Source organism: Natrix helvetica (genome assembly GCF_964273705.1).
Source record: "Natrix helvetica genome assembly, chromosome: 5".
NCBI lineage: Eukaryota > Metazoa > Chordata > Lepidosauria > Squamata > Natricidae > Natrix > Natrix helvetica.
The window spans coordinates 65,994,861-66,013,763 of NC_138551.1; the positions used below are offsets into that span (position 1 = coordinate 65,994,861).

Genomic DNA, 18,903 nt, shown 5'->3' on the forward strand with positions numbered 1-18,903 from the left:
AGCTGTAAACCCTGGGATGCTTCCAGGTGACGTTTTTTTCATGCAGTTTGCTTTACCTTATTCACAAAGATCCAGGCGATCTTGCTTTCCTCTCTTTTTCCCCCACATGTTTTTCTTCTTAATAAAAAAGAGAGAGAGATTAGTTTGTATGTTACAGAAAGTCATGATGTATTTTTTTTGTGGTTGGCAACTTAGCATGAGGTATTCAGGCAGACAAATTACTAAATTTATACCTTAGGACAGTATTTTTCAACCTTAGCAACTTTAAGATGTGTGGACTTCAACTCCCAAAATTCCCCAGTCAGCCATGCTGACTGGAGGATTCTGGGAGTTGAAATTCACATGCCTTAAAGTTTTCAAGGCTGAGTAACACAGACAATGTGTGAATCCAGCCAATTACTACCATCATTTCCTTAATAGCATTGGAGCTTTGGGGGCAAAGACACCAATGTGTCTCACAGCTAAGAGAATAATAGCCATTCTTTTTTTCGGGACTGATGGCAATAAGTTTGATACACTAAACTATTTCAAAATTATTTTCAAAAATTAAAGCATTATTTTAAAGTAAACAAAGGGTCATAGGTTAACACAGGTTTTAGTTAGGCAACACATAGGAAAAGTCTAAGCTGTATAATTTTTAAAGGGCCTCTGTCAATAGGTGGTTTGAGACTCTAAACTGATTTTTCAAAGGGATGGTAAAAGTACCTGCACACTGAAAGATTATAACGAGGTTTTGTTTTTTTTAAAGATTGCAGTACACATCTGGGAATATACATTGTAGCTGGTTTATCAGTTTCAGGTGAATGTAACGATCTACTTCCACTATAATCTTTGACGTGATGTGACATCAGGAAAAAATGGTCAATTCGTGGCTTGTGCCTAATAGGCACATCAATAGAAGGTCTACATGATGTTTTTATAGCCGAAGCTCTGAATACAGCCTGACATAACTTGATTCTGGAAAACTGTTTCCTATGCAAGAATTTCCATGCTTAAGTTATCTTGCAGGGCATTTCAAAAAGTTTTTTTTAGTCACATTTAAACCAGTGCCAGTACTATAGATCACAGCCTCCATTAGGAGAAGTGAAGAACTTGTGACCCTTTAGGGAAGTGCGTATCCTACACATCTCCACACATCTATTCTATGAAGTAAATCTCACAGAAATTAGTGTCTCACTGAATTCTATGGAACCTATCTCCTAGAATAAATGTATATACTGCAGCACATTTATCATTTTCTGTGGCAAAAGCATTTATGGTCCCTGATTTATTTTTAAAGAGTAGTTCACCATTCTTAATCATTGTACAAAAGGGATGGGCAACCTGCAACAACTAAATTTTTAACAACTCTTGGATTACCTGCTCTCCCTGAGAGTATTATGAAATTACAGTTTTCTATCAATTTGAGGCAGGAAATATATTCACACTGACTGTAGCTTAAAGTGAAGTCTTTTTTTAGAAAAGAAAGAAAGGAATGATTATTTAAGAGGACTGATTTTTCTTTAAAAGAAAACACATATACATACACAAGATTGTGAGTTAATCCTGCACATCCTCTAACCTCCCATTTATCCCTCCAGGGGAAAAAAGAAAGATTAATGCAAATTTTAGAATACATTCATCTTTAAAAGGTTCAAAGATTCAGAATTATAATCATTAAAATCAGTGCAAGCTACGCATTTTGTTCTGAAAGGCAGAAAAAGAGGAATTTCTATCTAGTTCTTGAAAGGAGCAACTTTTTAAGACCATATTGCTCAATTATTTATGATTCCTGAATGAAAGAAAATTCTCTTTTCACATACAGTACATTGAAAACGAAAGGAAAGAAGTTGGCCATTATCCCACATAGTAAATCAATGTTTTGCAGTCATTCATTCCATGTTAATTGATGCTGAGTTTAGTGGAGCCAAAATTGAAATTAAGGACATATCCTACTGTTGATAGTGAGGATTTAGTCTTCTTCTTCATTTCCCCAAAGGTTACAGGCCTGCCTCTTGTCTATCAACCTGCTTAAAAAGAGAGAGAGAGAACTCATTTTAAAAGTGTGGTAGAACAGCTTCAGCAGTAAAAAAAATATTTTTTTGCAAATGCAGATGCGAGCTGCAGTTGGGAAACCTTGGTGGGCTGAGACATTCAGAATTTGAAAGAAAAAAAGGAATTTCAAAGCACTCCTCTGATCTAGGGAAACAACTAAGGAGCATGAAAACTTCTTGCATCGGCTCCACCCACCCACATCTCCCATTACAATGCCGGGTCATAATGTAGTTCTGGCAGATCATGCTCTTGGTCATTTTTCAAAAGATAGAACCTTTTCAAAACTTAAATGTTTCATCCAAAAATTGCACTGGGAGGCCAATTGCTTTTCTTCTCTCCTTCATCAAAGGACAATAGAGCAGTCATGAGCAGAAAGGGGGGGGGGGAAATTGCCAAACTGGAGTTTGAGGACTCTCAGCCCCCAGCTGATGAGCCATTAAAAAGAGGGTATTCCTTTAGTTCCTACCCTTCTCAAACTATAACATGGTTTGCCGGTTTCTGGCATTGTATAACGTGTGAATCCAACTAAATCCCTCTCCTTTCTTATTCTGGATCTTTTCCAAACACTCTTATGTTTGGAAAGAATGTTTTATTTAGGACATTTTGCCCCATTAGAGCATGGCAAGTATTTACAGAAACAGGACAAACTTGTGGTGATGGAAGAAACATTCTGCAGATCCTGAGTTTAGCTAAATGTGATCTATTATAATCATGCAGCTTTGATTATAATTGATAAATGTTCTGAATTTCCCATTTTTTTCAGTGTGGTGATTGTATTATTTAACGTCCTTTGCAATTACAAGTGGTAAAATTTTTAGAACCCACATTCATGTCCAAACCATTGAATTATCTCTGATAGGTTTGCTGAAAATGTGAAATAGACATACACACACCTCAGTGTGCTGAATCCTTTCTTCTCTTTTTGGCTACAGGATTTAATGAATGGTATCTTATTACATATTTTGGGCACTTTAGCGAATACTGCAGGTATAAGAAGCAAAACTCTAATAAATTTAGCAGATGTTGATGGGAGGAGGGCAGAAGCAGCTGGCCTCTCTGAAGAGTATGCCACATTCATCCCTATTATTATGTAAATTATACAGATACCCCCTACATATTCTGATGTTTTACTTTCAAAGAAACTAGGCTTTGGTCCCCATGAGATAGGGATGGGAAAACATCAGCTTTTGGAATCTCCTTTGTTTAAAAAGATAGAAGGATGAAATCCATTGAGTGTAGGCTATTGAACAGGGATCGTATTTTTAAAACTCTGACCCCAAGAGTTTCTTTTGGCCATCAGTACTAAACTGAAATCACATTCCTTCCACCTGAAAGTCTATTCTTGAAAACATCCAAAATCAGTTGCTAAGTTCTGTAATCACTGCTACAATGCATACATTGCCTGCTACTGCATTAAATCCATTAGGATCAAATTTGAAACATGGTGTGAATCTAATCCAAATAACTCTTATTTAACAATGAATGGAATAAATCAGCTAATAGGAGATGTGTATTTACCATTGTGTAACCTCAGCCAATAGTATTTATTCGGCAAGCTCTGATCCAGCACTCTGGATTAGTACATCTGACCTTTTTAAAATTTCAGACTGGTTCTGTGTGTGCTTATATATGTCTAAGCCCACTGAAATTATGGTAATGTTCCAAGAAGGTTGCCTAATTATTATCTCAATGTTAGTAGTGTATGAGAAAATAATTTTGCTTAAAAAAATAAATGAAGTACTTAATTTCAAGAGGTAGGAAATATATTTTACTTTATTTATCTTAGAAAATCTAAATAACCAACTACTCATGGTGACTCTAGGCAGTGTACAAAAAAAGAAAAACACAATGTAGAAGGAATTAAAAAAATAATAAATAATACTCCCCCACCCCTTGGAGACAACGCACACTCTGGATTCCCTAGGCCCACTGACAAAACCACATCTTCAGGATATTCCAAAAGAGAGTGAGGACCAGTCTAATTTTCAGAGGGATGATGTTCCAGAGGGAGGGAGCCACCACAGAAAAGGCCATTCTTCTGGGCCCCGCAAGATGTACCTCTCTAGGTGAAGGGACCTGCAACATTCCTTGCCTCCCCACTCTAGTAGGTCATGTGGATGTGACCGGCAATGTGATGTGACCCTCAGATAACCTAGTCCCAAGCCATGAAGGGCTTTAAAGGTGACAACCAGCACCAGGAAGCAAGAGAGGTGACACATGTGCACACTGAGGTCTGTACAAAACCATGTTGGCCGTCGCATTATGAGTCAAGTAGAGCTTCTGGATTTCAAGTATTTTAACTGGCTTATTTGTTGTTTCGTGAATATTATTACTAATGCAACCATTTCTTTTTTTTATCATACTTTTTTACTCATGGGCATCTGTAAGAGGAAGTGATGTAATCTAACAAGGGGCGGAGTTTTGATTGTGCACAGGTAACCACCATCTTGCCCTTTTGGACTATCCTGCAGAACCCCTTTACTTACTGCTATATGTTTCCAATAGCAAGAGCCAAATTTCAGATTCAATTCTATTATTAATACTGCAAGTGTCAAAACTGATATATATATATATATATATATATATATATTTGTTCCAATCTGAAGTTCTTTGTAAGAATAACAATTTAATGCTTTCCCTTAAAAAAAAACAATTTATAAATGTTTATGTAATTTTTATATTTAAAAAAAAAATCCTTGATGTATTTTCCCTTTTTTCTTTGGTTCCTTGCAATGCAGCCTTTAGAAAGAGATGTAAAATAATAAATAGTCCTTATTTGGCATTCCCTACAAGAGGCACAAAAATGCAGGGAGAATGCATGATGTATATTGTAAAACAGAAATAAAGGTAAATAACTGCAATGAAATATGAACAGGGCAGGAAAAAAATCAACCTAAGAAAGATACACTCTGTACCTCACTGGGCACTAGGTAAAATAATGATATACTGATGTATGATTTCAGGAGATGACATAAATATTGTCTGTATGGGAATTATCACACAAAGCCATTATTTATCTGGCAATACATCTTAATCTTTTCCCTGAGGTAGATACTACCACTATTACTCATATTAAGAAGTACCTTACATGGCAGTAGATCCCATTGAAATGAATTATAGTATTGCTAGGGACACAAATAGCTATGCTTTTATTAAGATCTAGAAATAAAAGCTGTACATATTTACCTAAGAACACAATCCATTTAATCAATTAATTGATAAGCCATTTTGATTAAATTTATCTAGAATTACCGAGGAAATATATATTTATGGATACTTTCTGGAAAAAAAGTGAAAAAAATTCATAACTTTGTCACACAAGGTGAACATTTCAGAAATTTGGTCTAAATAAGAATATCTAGGTAACATAGGTACACAAATCTATAGAAAACCTATCTACACAATTCTATGAGTTCATAAAATGTCAGGCACCAAAAATAACTGTTTGCTCTGCAAATTAACTATTGGCACATCTCTTCGTATTTTAGAATGCTCCTACAACATCACATTCAGTTATTGATTAGTTTTTAATACAGTATAATCCATGGCATTTTTGTAGTGATGATTTTGGGCCAAGAGGCTTCCTAAAATATAGTCAGGTCACCAGTATGCAGGCACACATTGACAAAGCCTAGGCTGTTTTGTTTTTCAGCTCAGGCAGACATTAAGATTCTGTTGGAGTAGTCTTTAAATTGCTTTGAAGCTAGGTAGGTGTCAACCCTGACCTGTCCCGGCAACTGATGGCTCTTACAAGCTCTGGATCAATATTCATAGCGGGTGTCCTGAACTGATAACACTATTCAAGACAATATCCCATATCAGTGTGGACAGCTGAGATATTGTACCATTAGTGGTGTTGTTTTAAATAACCTGATCCATTTCACAGTCTATATAATGAATTTTACCATTTAGATACTATCTTTAAGAAGAAGTGACTTGGAGCACTGAACAAATCAATGATTCAAAGACTCCTTGGCTTTTCTTAAAGCAGACTATAATTCCAACACTGCCTCTTACATAGTTTTGAATTGCAGTATAAAAGTGATTGCAGTAGTAATAAATAAACCTCTGCACTTTACCACAGTGAAAAAATTCCCATTATCATCTCTAAGTGAACATACATGATTAAATCTCTCTTGCAGCTGTTCAAGATATGGCTCACTCTACTTTGTTCTTTCAGTGACAAATTAATTAGGAATTAAGTTATTTTTATAAATGGATGTCAGTATCAATTGAGAAAAATCCACCTGTAGCCTAATTAAGACCACCATACTATGCATAGTTATGGCAGAGCGTACTTCAAGGATACACACGGGTTTGATTCATTTTGTCTGTATTCCTTCTTTTACTTAAGTTTGACATGTGAACATAGCCAAAGTTTAGGATACTGCAAACATTATGTTTTGACTTAGCCAATGTAGCTTTCTAAACGGCCGTGGCTAGGGGGGCGTTCCACCAGGATCGCCTGGTGCGCCAATTGCATCCCTTACTGGAGCGGGATGCCCTTTGCACAGTCACCCATGCCCTAGTGACTTCTCGCCTTGATTACTGTAACGCTCTCTACATGGGGCTCCCCTTGAGATGCACCCGAAGGCTCCAGCTGGTCCAGAATGCAGCCGCGTGGGTTATTATGGGGAGTACTAGGTACTCCCATGTAACACCTTTCCTGCGCGAGCTGCACTGGCTACCTGTGGCCTTTCGGGTGCGTTTCAAGGTGTTGATCGTCATCTTCAAAGCGCTCCATGGCTCGGGACCTAGTTATTTGCGGGATTGCATTCTACCCCATACATCCCTGCGACCAATCCGCTCTCACAGAGAGGGCCTCCTCCGGGTACCATCCGCTAAACAGTGCGGGCGGGCGGTGCCCAGGAGTAGGGCCTTCTCTGTGATGGGCCCAACCCTCTGGAATGACCTCCCCCCCGATATTAGAACCACCTCTGATCTCCGCTCCTTCCACAAGAAACTCAAGACCCACCTGTTCCGAGTAGCTGGTCTGGCCTAATTATAATTATAATCGTAACTATATTTAACATCTATTACTAACTTTCCTGGATGGCTTTTAAAATTTTATATTGGGGGAGACTTCTGGTTCCGGTGGCTACGGCGACGGGCAAGGACTTTGCCCGCTCCCGCTCTTCAGTGGGCTTCCCCCGTCTTCGGGGGGGCACAGGACGCCCCGAAGAGGCGCCCTGCCGAAGGAGCGGCTCGCGGAAGGCTCTGGCACCGGCGGCGGCTGGTGGGGGCTTTTCCGCTTTGCTCCAGGCACCGGGGAGCAGTTTTGGAGGACACGCCTGCGTCTTGCCCCATGCCGATCGGAGAATGCAAAACTGAAGGAAGCAGCGGCGGTGCGGTGAGATGCTTCCTCTCTTCATCCCCTTACTTTTGAATTGATAGACTTTTCAGTACTTTTAAAAGTTAACCTTTCGGATTTACTCTTTGAGGAGCGGCTAGAGGGGAGGGGGATTCCCCCCCCCTTGGACAAGCAGCTTGTTAAAATTCTGCTCTCGCCCCCAGGGGAAGGAGGAGGGGGGGAGAGCCAACTAACGATGCCTCACCCCAGTAAAAGTGCTTTTCATGGGACTTAGTTCCAGAACTTATTGATGACCTGAGAACTTTTTGAACTTTTAAAATTTTTTCTATGCCTCTGAGCCCATAGCTGGCAGGGCAAGATGGCACACTTCCGTTGTCTTCATGAACTGTGAAACCTGACTCCACCTTTAAAATTCAGGCTTCCGGTCTTTGTCTCCGAGTCACCCAGAGGAATCTCTTGTGGATTGTTATTTCCTGAACTCTTTGGAGAAAAAACTTTCATCTATTGCTAGAGTGACTAAAGAAACTCCCACCTGTTTGGATCCTCTGCCTTCTGGATTCGCCTGCCTGCTCTACTTCTCCAGCTGCCCAGTTTCTACACTGACTGATCTCTTTGTTTTATAAACCATGTCTCCAAAAAGACCACCTCCTGGAAAACCTGGCTTTGCCACTTCTGCTCCAACATCTGCAACATCCAGTCCAGCCACACAGTCAAAGATAACAGAACTGATGCAACCTAAGACTACAGAGATGGACCTTCAACAAATGCTTCAACAAATTTTACAGGGCCAGGAGGAAATCAAGAAACAGCTAAGGGAAATGAAAGATGAAATTAAAGAGAATCAATTTCAAATGTATAAGAACTCACAGAGACTGGACCTTGTGGAGGGTGGGGTGGCGGAGGCGAGAGGGGGGGGTAGAGGCTTTACAGAAGGGAAACAAAGAACTTGATATCCAACAAATGAAAACAGAGTTTGAGAGAATGTCCTTTTATCTTAGATTTCAAAATGTAATAGAAGCAGATGGGGAAAACATAAGGGACATTATGACTAATATTCTAGCTGAATACATACACAAAGATAAACAGCAGATGGAATGGGAGATAGATCTGGTTTATAGAGTGAATTCAGCATATTCCAGAACACACAATGTACCCAGGGAGGTTCATATTAAATTCCTTAGGAAAAGCACAAGAGATGAAATTCTGGGTGTACAAAGGAGGCAAACACTGACATACCATGACAGGGAGATAACCATTCTGAAGCAGATCCCCCAAAAAATTAGGGAGAAAAGGAAAAACTATTCACAATTGGCGAATAAACTATACCAGAAGGGGGTGTGGTTTAGATGGTTGATGCCTGAAGGTATGCTGATATTCTGGGAGGAGACAATAATCAGAATCAACACACCCATAGAGGCACAGGCCTTTATGGAAAAAAATAAAGCGAACCTAGAAAAAACAGAAGACACCACAATGGTCACACAGGACACGGGAGGGGCCGGAGCTCTGCCAGCGGGGGGTGAAGGGGCAACACCAAGAAAGCTCAGATCACAAAAATGAATAAGAAAACCACAATGTTATAAACAGACCGAAAGTAATAATGAAATTATATCTAGACTATATATCATAACTATATAAATCGATTGAAAACTATTTTTTCTAGAATTAATATGCTGATTTTTTATGATTATGTATTAATGTTTGATATTTAGATGTAACCTATGAGTTTGGAGGGAGGGGGCGTCTGCCACACTTGCAACTGCCAAAATTTGTAACCATTCCACTTACCCTTTTCCTTATAAATGTTTTAAAAAACCAATAAAACTTTTTGAAAAAAAAAATTATATTGAGGTTTTAAACGGGTTTTAAAATTGTTTTTAATTATTTAAATTGGTTTTGGGATTTTATATACAGACAGTGTGTGTGTGTTGTTTCTGCTCTATGTCTTATGTTATTTTCTGTTGTTTTGATTATGAATGGTCTGTACACCGCCCCGAGTCCCTACGGGGAGAGGGGGCGGTCTATAAATTAAATAAACTATAACTATAACTAACTAAACTATGATTAAACAAGATTTTTATGATTCAATAAACCATTGTTAATGATTGCTTAGCATGATAACATAACCTAATCAGCATGGTACTTGCACCTATGTGGGCTTCCAATATAGCAAAATCAAAAACCATACAAAATTGCCAAAATGTCACCCATCTAAGAATGACATTGTATCATGATGTCATTGCCCATATGTGATTTGGGGTTTATTGCAGATGTTGTATGAAACAGATATAAAGTTACTGACACTTAAGACAGGACAGATTGAGAAAGTGTTATTTCTCAACTTTGCTAGCCCAACAGGTGAGACAGAACAGTTAGTTGGACCAGCTATGGATCAGTCTTACATTAGGCACAAACTGGGTTTGGACATTACACAAGCCATACTGTCACTGTAAAGCGTGTCTATGGAGATTCTCAGTCATCCAGGTCATAGTTGTCACAATGGTGCTTTTTAAAAAGGTAACCAGAGGGTTTTTTTCCCCTTAAAGACATTTTGCAGTTCTGGAGCTTCTTGGATAAAAAGAAAAACATCTTCAAGCAAGCAAAAGAAAAAGTTTGGCTGTCTTTTGAAAAAGCACTTTTGTGACACTATATAAAAAGTGGTTTAAGTCTAACATATTTGAGTCCAGTCATCATAACAAACCATGATTATGGCAAACTATGGTTTATCACACTGTTTGACCCTAAAGCTATTATTTTCTACTGGTTGACTTGGAGTGAGGTTCCTTCTTGTTCTTTGCCCCCAACACACCATGCCCTGGCCATTAGGCTAGAAAGGAATAATGCTTCGATTTCACTTCCTAGTCCATTTGCAGAAAGTCTATAGAGATTCTCAGTCATCCAGATCATGGTTGTCCCAAAGGTGCTTTTTCAGGAGGCAACTGCACTTCTCATCCAAGAAGCTTCTTCAGCTCTGACAGGATGGTGGGGATTGGAAAGATTTATCTTCCTTGCAGACAGCTGGTCATTTGCATCCTTTTAGAGGGTCATTGAAACACTTGGAAGTTTATCTGTGTCCTCAGGGTCACCTGAACAGTGCTCCTGGTTCCTCTTGTCTGCAATTTTTTTCTCTGGAAATCCATTCCTACTCCCACACCACCTTCTAAAACAGTGTTTCTCAACCTTGGCAACTTGAAGATGTCCAGACTTCAACTCCCAGAATTCCCCAGCCAGCAAATGCTGGCTGGGGAATTCTGGGAGTTGAAGTCCGGACATCTTCAAATTGCCAAGGTTGAGAAACACTGCTCTAAAAGGATGCAAATGACCAGATGTCTGCAAGGAAGATCAATCTTTCCATTCCCCACCATCCTGTCAGAACTGAAGAAGCTTCTTGGATGAGAAGCGAAACGACTTCAAAAGAAAAAAAAACAAGTCCAGTTGCCTCCTGAAAAAGCACCTTTGAGACAATCCATACTGGCTCGTTTCTCCTTCTCTTCGCCGGAAAAGTTCGGAGATGGCAGCCGGGCCACCACCGCTCTCCGGCCAAGGAAGTCGCTTGCCATCAGCCGCCCAAAGGTGAACGCCCGACGGGATGAAGCCGTTGCAGCTTTTGCGGGAAGAAGCCCCGCATCTGGGACAGATCCCCGCCCCCTCCTTTGCAACGGTGCCCAAGGGGGGTGGGTGGAGCATCTCCGGGACTCAGAAAAGGAGACCTGAGCTGTCCGGAGAAGCGAAGAAGATGAATATCTCCCTAAAAAAGTCGCATTGCCGTCTCTCCTCCACAGAACCCGGGGTGCCGGTCGACCGAGCGACCCCCTCATTTCACTTCGCCCGTCGTATGACTACCGAGAAGCCAACCATTACAACACAGTACAGTAAATTCCGCCGGCATTGCAACCTGAGGAGCCGCCCGGCTTCAGCGACAACTACATTTCCCAGGAGCCTTCGCAGCCAGGAAGAATGGGCGGGGCCTAAGGAAGTGGCGGGCGGGGCAGGTGCGTCTCGGCAGGCTAGCTGAGCCGGGGGCGGGGCTTATCCGGTATGGCTGATGGGGGTGCAGTCTTAGCGGGCGCAGAGGGAGTGCTATTAGATATTAGCGGGGTGCTTTACGACAGCGGAGGCGACGGAGGCGGAGTCCCTATTCCTGGATCTAGAGAAGCGGTAAAAAAGTAAGTGGGAGGCCTGCAAGCAACTGGCTCCGAGGCATTTTGTGGTGCAAAAAAACCCCACCAACCCCTCCTTAACGCTGTCGACCGAGCAGGTCCTGCTAGTGGTACCTCTCTCTGCAGGCTTGGGAGCTCTTCAAGAAAGGGAGCGTGTGTGGTTTGTGCAACCCACACCGCCAATTGCAACAGATGCCGATCTGTTGCTATCATTCAGTTACAGATGCCGATCTGTTGCTATCATTCAGTAAACCAGGGTTTATTGTGGCTCAGCCACTCGCGTTAGATTCGCATATTGGCGCCAAGCTGCACACCTTGGGCTCCAAACCACATGTGAGGATATCTTTGGAGATTCTCAGTCATACAGATCATGGTTGTCCCAAAGAGGCAACTGGACTTTCTGGGGTTTTTTTTTTCTTTGAAGACGTTTCACTTCTTATCCAAGAAGCTTCTTCGGCTTCTTCTTGGATGAGCTGAAGAAGCTTCTTGGATGAGAAGCAAAACGTCTTCAAAGCAAAACCAGAAAGTCCAGTTTCCTCTTTGGAAAAAAAAAGTACCTTTGGGACACATGTGAGGATGGTTTACATAGCATTTTAAACTCAATCTTTTTTACAGTTTACTGTGGGAGTATTTTTTTTTAATCCCTTGAAATTAAGTCTTTCTTGGGGTGTTAGTTAATAACTCATTCTTCCAAGTCAAAGTAACTATGATTTTATGGAGAGCTTTTATTAATCCGATTTATATCCTGGTGCAAGCAAAGCAGACCCCTGGTGGCTCACTGTAACAAGCAAAACATGGTAATACCCCATCCTTCCCAATAAATGATAATTACATTAAAAATAATAATGTGGAATCCTGCACATGCTGATTGGGGAATACCTCTAGTTTCTTTCACTGGGAACTTACTTTGCTCTGATCAAATAATATATATTTTCCCACATGGCAAAGAAGATAATGCCGTTACAGATAGTCCTCAACTTACTATCACAATGGAGCCCAAAATTTCTGTTGTTAAGTGAGTTAAGTGATTTTACGATCTTGTCACAGTTGTTAAGTGCATCACTGCAGTTGATAAGTTAATAACTCAGTTATTAAGTGAATCGGGCTTCTCCATTGACTTTGCTTGCCAGGAGCAAAAGGGTTTCATGTGACCCTGGGAAACAGCAATGATCATAATTATGGAGCAGTGGCCAAGTATCTTCTGAATTTTGATCCCATCATCATGGGGATACTACATAGGTGGGAACTGAAAAATGGCATCCTTTTTTTAACTGCCATTGTAACTTTTAAATGGTCACTAAATGAACTGTCGTAACTCAAGGACTACCTGTATTGAAATGCTAATATTCTTTTAGTCCATTGGACTGTAGCTAAAGGCAAGTTCTGTGTGTGCGCATCTCTCCCTGATGTTTTTTAAGATAAATTATTTTCTGCTATATGCCAAAGCATGTACCATGGAAGTAGCAACACCTACAAGATTAATCTGATGTTTAAGGTGGTATTATTGTTGCCCTCTAAATGGATACTGCAGGATCGTCTGATTGGCAATTTGTGCCCATTGACACAGTGGGGCTTGGTTTTGAGTAAATAGCAAGGTAGGGAGAACTTTCCCAGTTCTCAACCAGTTTTATTAACACTGAATATTGGAGAAACCTGTATTTCCCCCTATTAATTTTGTTGGTGTATGTGCATGCATGTTCAGGAGGAAAGAAAAGATGGATATTACTACTTCGTTCTGTACCAGGCATGAAATCCTTTTACCTTCGTTATCGGTTCGGAACTGGAAACGTGCACACCGACGTGCTTGCGTCGCACACACGCAGCGCTACTGAGCATGCACAGAAGCTTCTGCGCATGCGCAGAGTGTCCGTGATGACGTCTGGGAGGGTGGGTGGAGCTTCCTGCCACTGCCACTACCGGCTCACCCGAACTGGTGCAAAACGGCAGAACACCATCTCTGCTCTATACATATGATGGGGAAGCATAGAATGGAGGACTCAACAATATTTTCAAATGACTTGTCTATTGATTCCTGCCCCCCCCCCCCTTTAATGAGGCATTGACAGAATTTGGGGAAGAGCTTTTTTTGGCCAGATTCTGTCCATTTTAAAATTTGATTTTTCTTTTTTTTTGCCTCTCTTACTACATCCAATTTGATCCTGCCCTGATCAAATGCAAACAGTGATTATAGTGATAGATAAATGGAGTCCTGACCCTGGTATATATTTCTTTTCCAACATCTGATGGGTTGGAAAGAGTAACACTCATACTGTAGTTTTTCTTTTGCTTTCTTATACGGTAGCTGCTTTTATTTAATTAAGTTGATGCCCTCTGGATACATTGGCTAAAACCTCAATGCTAAAAGAATTCTTCCTAATGGTTACAGAAGCCATGTTGGGTGCTGCCCACATGCAGTGGCGTAGCGTGGGTTGTCAGCACCCGGGGCAAGGCAAGTAATTTGCGCCCCCTAACCCGTGGATTTTAGCACTCGAGTCTCTTCCACTAGATTAGTTAAAGAAACCCTTACCCCCTAAGCACATGTATTGTTTGTTATGAAAATACTGATGTAATTAAAGTAAAATGCATCTAAATACAAGTTTATTTTCAAACACTTTATTGAGTGCGAACATGCATTACACATTCTCCACATTTTCAGCAGGTCTATGAATACAAATCTACAAATGTAGTAACCTAGCATGGGCCATGCTATTATATGTCGTCTCACAACCATCGTAAACGACAAAAAATATCAAGAACAAAAACTAAACATCAAAATGGAACCATACCCTGGAGATGATCCAAGACTGGGCTAGATGGAGCCAACTTCCTCAATCCTGTACCTCTAATTGTAATTCTTTAATAGAAGTGCAAGATATCAATCTGTATATACAGATTAATTTAAATTCGCCTGCTTTTAATTAGCGCAAATTTTTCAACAACGGAATTGAAATCTACATTAAAGTCTCTCTCAATGGACAGTATTGCTAGATTACTCAGTCTTTCTTGGCTCATTGTAGATCTCTGATATGTTTTAATTAGTTTAAGTTTTGAGAAATTTCTTTCAAAACTCGCTGTAGAAACAGTGATAATAAGAAAAATTCTTAATGTGACAACAAAGTTAGTTAAACTTTCTTGCAGCTTCCACTTATACACCCAGCGAAGCAAATCTAAAGCTGACCAGTTTGCAACCTGCTCATCAGGATTGACCTCCTTATACAAGATAATGTGGTGCCGAAGTCGAGTTATTTCGGTGAGCATAGATGCAGCATTCAATTCTGTGTACTGAGCACACGTGTGCTGAATTTGTTTCTTAATAAAATCATCTTTTCCAGTATCCAACAATGTTTGGATTTGCAAAAAAGCAAATCGCTGGTGAAGCGTATTCATCTGCGTAGTACGTTTTTTAATTTCTGCCTGAAGCTGATCAATTGCTTCCAGTTGTTCTCTGCTTGTTTCCTGTATTAAGGTCAAGCCAGCATCGCAACTGTTCTCACCATCCATCTTCTTGCGTCTTCCAACTCTTCTCTCTGTAGGTATGCAATAGGTTTTGCATACCTGCAGAGCTTTCTCAGTTGCCTTTGACACTAGACTATCACGTTTTTCATGACAAAATAAAGCCAATGCTTTTAACTTTTGCACGCATTGATCAAGCGCAAGTCCTTCTTGCTGCAGGTAGATCTGAGTATCATTTACTTCGGTTAGTACTGGGTTCCAAAAATGCAAGAAAGAGAAAAAAACATATGTCATTATGCAAACTAAAAGACTTCCTGCATCACCCCTGGTTTCAGAGGTTTCTTCCAGCCCATCTCTCAACGCTTCCAAAGCGTCTATTATTTTCTCTGTGTGTTCAGCAAGTACGCATACAGCTTCATGCTTTGAACTCCATCTTGTGTTACACGATCGCTTTACATGAATTGGTACATGTTTCTTAAGGATATCCCACCTGTGGGTGGAGCTTGAGAAAAATGCATACACCTTTTCCACAGTGCCAAAGAAAGTAACAGACTTTGTCCCAACACCAACTGCATGCATCCCAGCAAGATTGAGCGAGTGATTGTTACATGGCACAAACATTGCTTTGGGATTCATATCCAAAATACGTTTTTGTACACCACTAATGTGTCCAGCCATAGTCGCAGCATTGTCGTATCCCTGGCCGTAGCAATGCTCTAGTTTAAGGCCATCAGCTTGCAACTTGTCACAAATTTGTTTTGTAATGACATCAGCTGATTTCCCATATAACTGAATAAAGTCAATGAAAGACTCTGTCACATGGACTCCTGAATCTTCAATATGCACATATCGAATCACTTGGGACATTTGGTCAGTGTGTGAAATATCAGGAGTGCTATCAAACATTATAGCAAAATACTTGCCCTTTATGATATTTTGAAAGATGACTGTTCGAATGTGATCGCCGAGCAGGCTAATAAACTCATTCTGGCTCTGTGGAGAGAGATAGGACACAATGTAACCATCTGTGCGTTGTACTCTGTGAAGATGTTGTTTGGCAACTGGGTCATATTTGGCGAGTAACTTGAAAGTTTCTAAGAAATTTCCACAGTTACCATCTGTATTTAAATCTTCAGAGTGACCACGTAAGGGTAAGGTTTGCCTGGCTAGATACAGAACACAATCAAGTATTCTGACTAAGATTGCCTTCCATTTTTCAAATGACCTCTGTTGTGCAAGCTGGGCAGCAGCATCAATAGTCTCCTGTTTATACAGCCGCATTTCTAATTCTTCCACATTGTAAATGCACTCAAGTGATATGAACTGCGCTCATGCTCTAGTAATCTAGGGCTTAACTTTCTCCATGCATTAAATCCACTTGACTTTCCAAATGAACTTTTCCCTTTAGCCTTCTGAAAAAGCATGCAAGGAAAGCAATATGCAGCATTGTTTACAGGAGAAAAAACCAACCATGTCCTTAACATAGTCTCACCATTCTCCAAATGTATGTAGAACCAATCCTTGGAAAATGACCTGCCATTACTGTCTTTTGGAAACCATGCATCCTTATTCTGTAGTTCCTCTGTCCCTCGCCTGACAAGTTCAGTTTTCAAGGTTTCATCCATGGTTTCAGGCCAATAGCCAATATCAGTATAAACTTTTTGGTCAATATTTTCTGGCAGATTTGGCTGAGTATAAACATCCTTAGATGAAACTGTCTCTGCTTCTAATGCAGGAACAGGAATGTCCACCAACACAGGATCAGGATTATGAGTCTCCTGTGGTGCTGCTGATGGTCCTGCTGTAATTTCAGCAGTACTCACCAAAAACCGGTGAAGGCTTCCAGCTAACTTAGCTTGTTGCTCTGTCTCTATCTTTCTCCTTTTCCTGCCTTGTGCACCAGATTCTTTTTTGTATGGCATGATATAGGTGTAGTATTCTGCTTCTTCATTTTTCTGCTCTCAACAGCTACAGACACAAGATGCCATTGTAAGGAGATCAATGTTATTCAGTTATGTTCTGTCTGATTGTTGTAGAGCAGGCCAGGGCAGGTCCTCCATATAGATCCCCCCTTACAGCAGGCCAGGGTGAGGTGAGGTCACTCTGGGGTCCCCCATATAGATCCCCCCCTTACAGCAGGCCAGGGTGAGGTGAGGCCCTGGTCTGGTCTGGTGTGGTTCTCTCCCGCGCTCAGTGCTGCGCTGGGCGGCCGCTGCACTGTCCCTTCCCCAGATAGTCCCTCGCTCTCTCTCCGCACCGCACGCCTGGCACCCCCCCCTCCACAGTGGGCGGCGACCCGGCGGCTCGGATTGGATTCGCACAGCGAGCACTGCAGTGAGAGAGAATGAGTGAGCCAGGCAGGGGCAGAGAGCTGCGAGTGCGAGCGCCCCCCCAGATGTTGCGCCCGGTGCGGCCGCCCCCCCCCCTGCACCCCCTACGCTACACCACTGCCCACATGACAATATATTGTCCTCCCCCCCCTTTCATGTTATTATCCAGGAATGGAGTACTGGCTTTTTTAAACAGAGAAACACAATATATTTCTATTTTATCACTAAAATGAAAAGACTATTGAATTCTCATGAATTACATCAAGAACAATTATGTTTGTCCCTTTTTATCATTTGTTTATATAAAGTATAATCAGTATACTCTGCTAATACTGGACAAATGTTACAAATTATCTAAACCAAATTGACTGTTTTAGCACTGTGAGGCTTTTTAGGAGCCTTTTTGTTCACATATTTCTTTAATTTTGATTTTTCTTCCCTTTTCTTCCATATTTTGAATACAAGATATTAGTTATTGTTTGTGCTGTATGTTACTACATTTTATAAGGACAGGCACTAAAATATTAAGCCATACTTTACAGATAAATTAAAAAAACAAAGTAGTGTAAGTTATATTGATTCAAAGGTTGAACAGGTTAGAATCTTTCAGTTAAATGCAAGATGTTGAAATTTTGGAAATTAGCTGATCCTAATTCTTTATTTGGGATTAATATTTAATAAATAATTTGTCCTAAATTCTTATTTGACCCAAGAAGAATACATGCTATTGCACCTTTAGAATCTGCTTCCACATGCTAACTAATCATTAACTTCTTAACTCCCAAGAAGTTAAATCAGGACACAGTAAAATTCTTATGGACTAAATCGGCTTTGGTAGAATTGGAGCTGACAAAGCCATCTCAATATTTCTCCTACTATCTTGGTAATTCTGATAAATTTAAATAGGAAGACATGAATATCAGAATTTATAATAGTGTTTGTTCAGCTGGAACAAACAAAACAAACATTGGGAAGTTTTGTTCATTTCTCTTGAATTTATGTCGTTAATTTTGTTAAAAGTGCCTATTATCAGCTGTCTTTTCCACTGAAAGCATCACTGTTAATAGCTTTGTATCAAAAAGTATGTGTTGAGATCTGTAACAGCCATATATATATATTATAAATATGTGGTAGCAGAAGTTATTCAACTTTTTTTCTTAACATCGAGATGACAAATACTGTATGATATATGCATACATGAGTCCACATGATTTTTCCCTTCTGTCTCATAAAAAACTGTTTTTATGAAAAGAGCCATATAAAAGAAAAAATCTTCCAATAAGTGCATTGTAAATTAAAATATATAATTAGCATATTATTCAATAGTAGCTTGTTCATCTGCTTAAAGCCTATCATTTGAAACATATATATTTTATTAGGGAAAGAACCTTGTGACTAAAAGCATTCCTTCCTTACTTTTTCTTCTTGCTTTGTGTTCAAATAAGCTTCCATGCAAATCTTCTCCTTCTTCCTAGCATCCTTCCTGCACTATGGCAGGGTCCACTTTAAACTTCCATGGAAGTAAGCTCCATTAAACCTCTTAAGACACGGATAAGAAAGTGTTCTTAAAAATCAGATTAAAGTAGATTTTTAAGCAACTGCAAAATGTAGTGAT

At 40.2% G+C, this 18,903-nt stretch overlaps 1 protein-coding gene across 5 annotated transcripts in view; it reads left to right on the plus strand.

Moving 5' to 3' along the window:
• Nucleotides 1-11,375: 11,375 nt before the first annotated feature.
• LHPP (phospholysine phosphohistidine inorganic pyrophosphate phosphatase) overlaps nucleotides 11,376-18,903 on the plus strand; it is a 190,875-nt gene continuing 183,347 nt past the window's right edge. For all 5 annotated transcript variants that reach the window (XM_081955457.1, XM_081955458.1, XM_081955459.1 and 2 more), the window contains exon 1: nucleotides 11,376-11,511. In XM_081955457.1, the coding sequence (XP_081811583.1) occupies nucleotides 11,384-11,511 (128 nt within the window). In that variant the 5' untranslated portion in view covers nucleotides 11,376-11,383. The remainder of the gene's footprint in view (nucleotides 11,512-18,903) is intronic.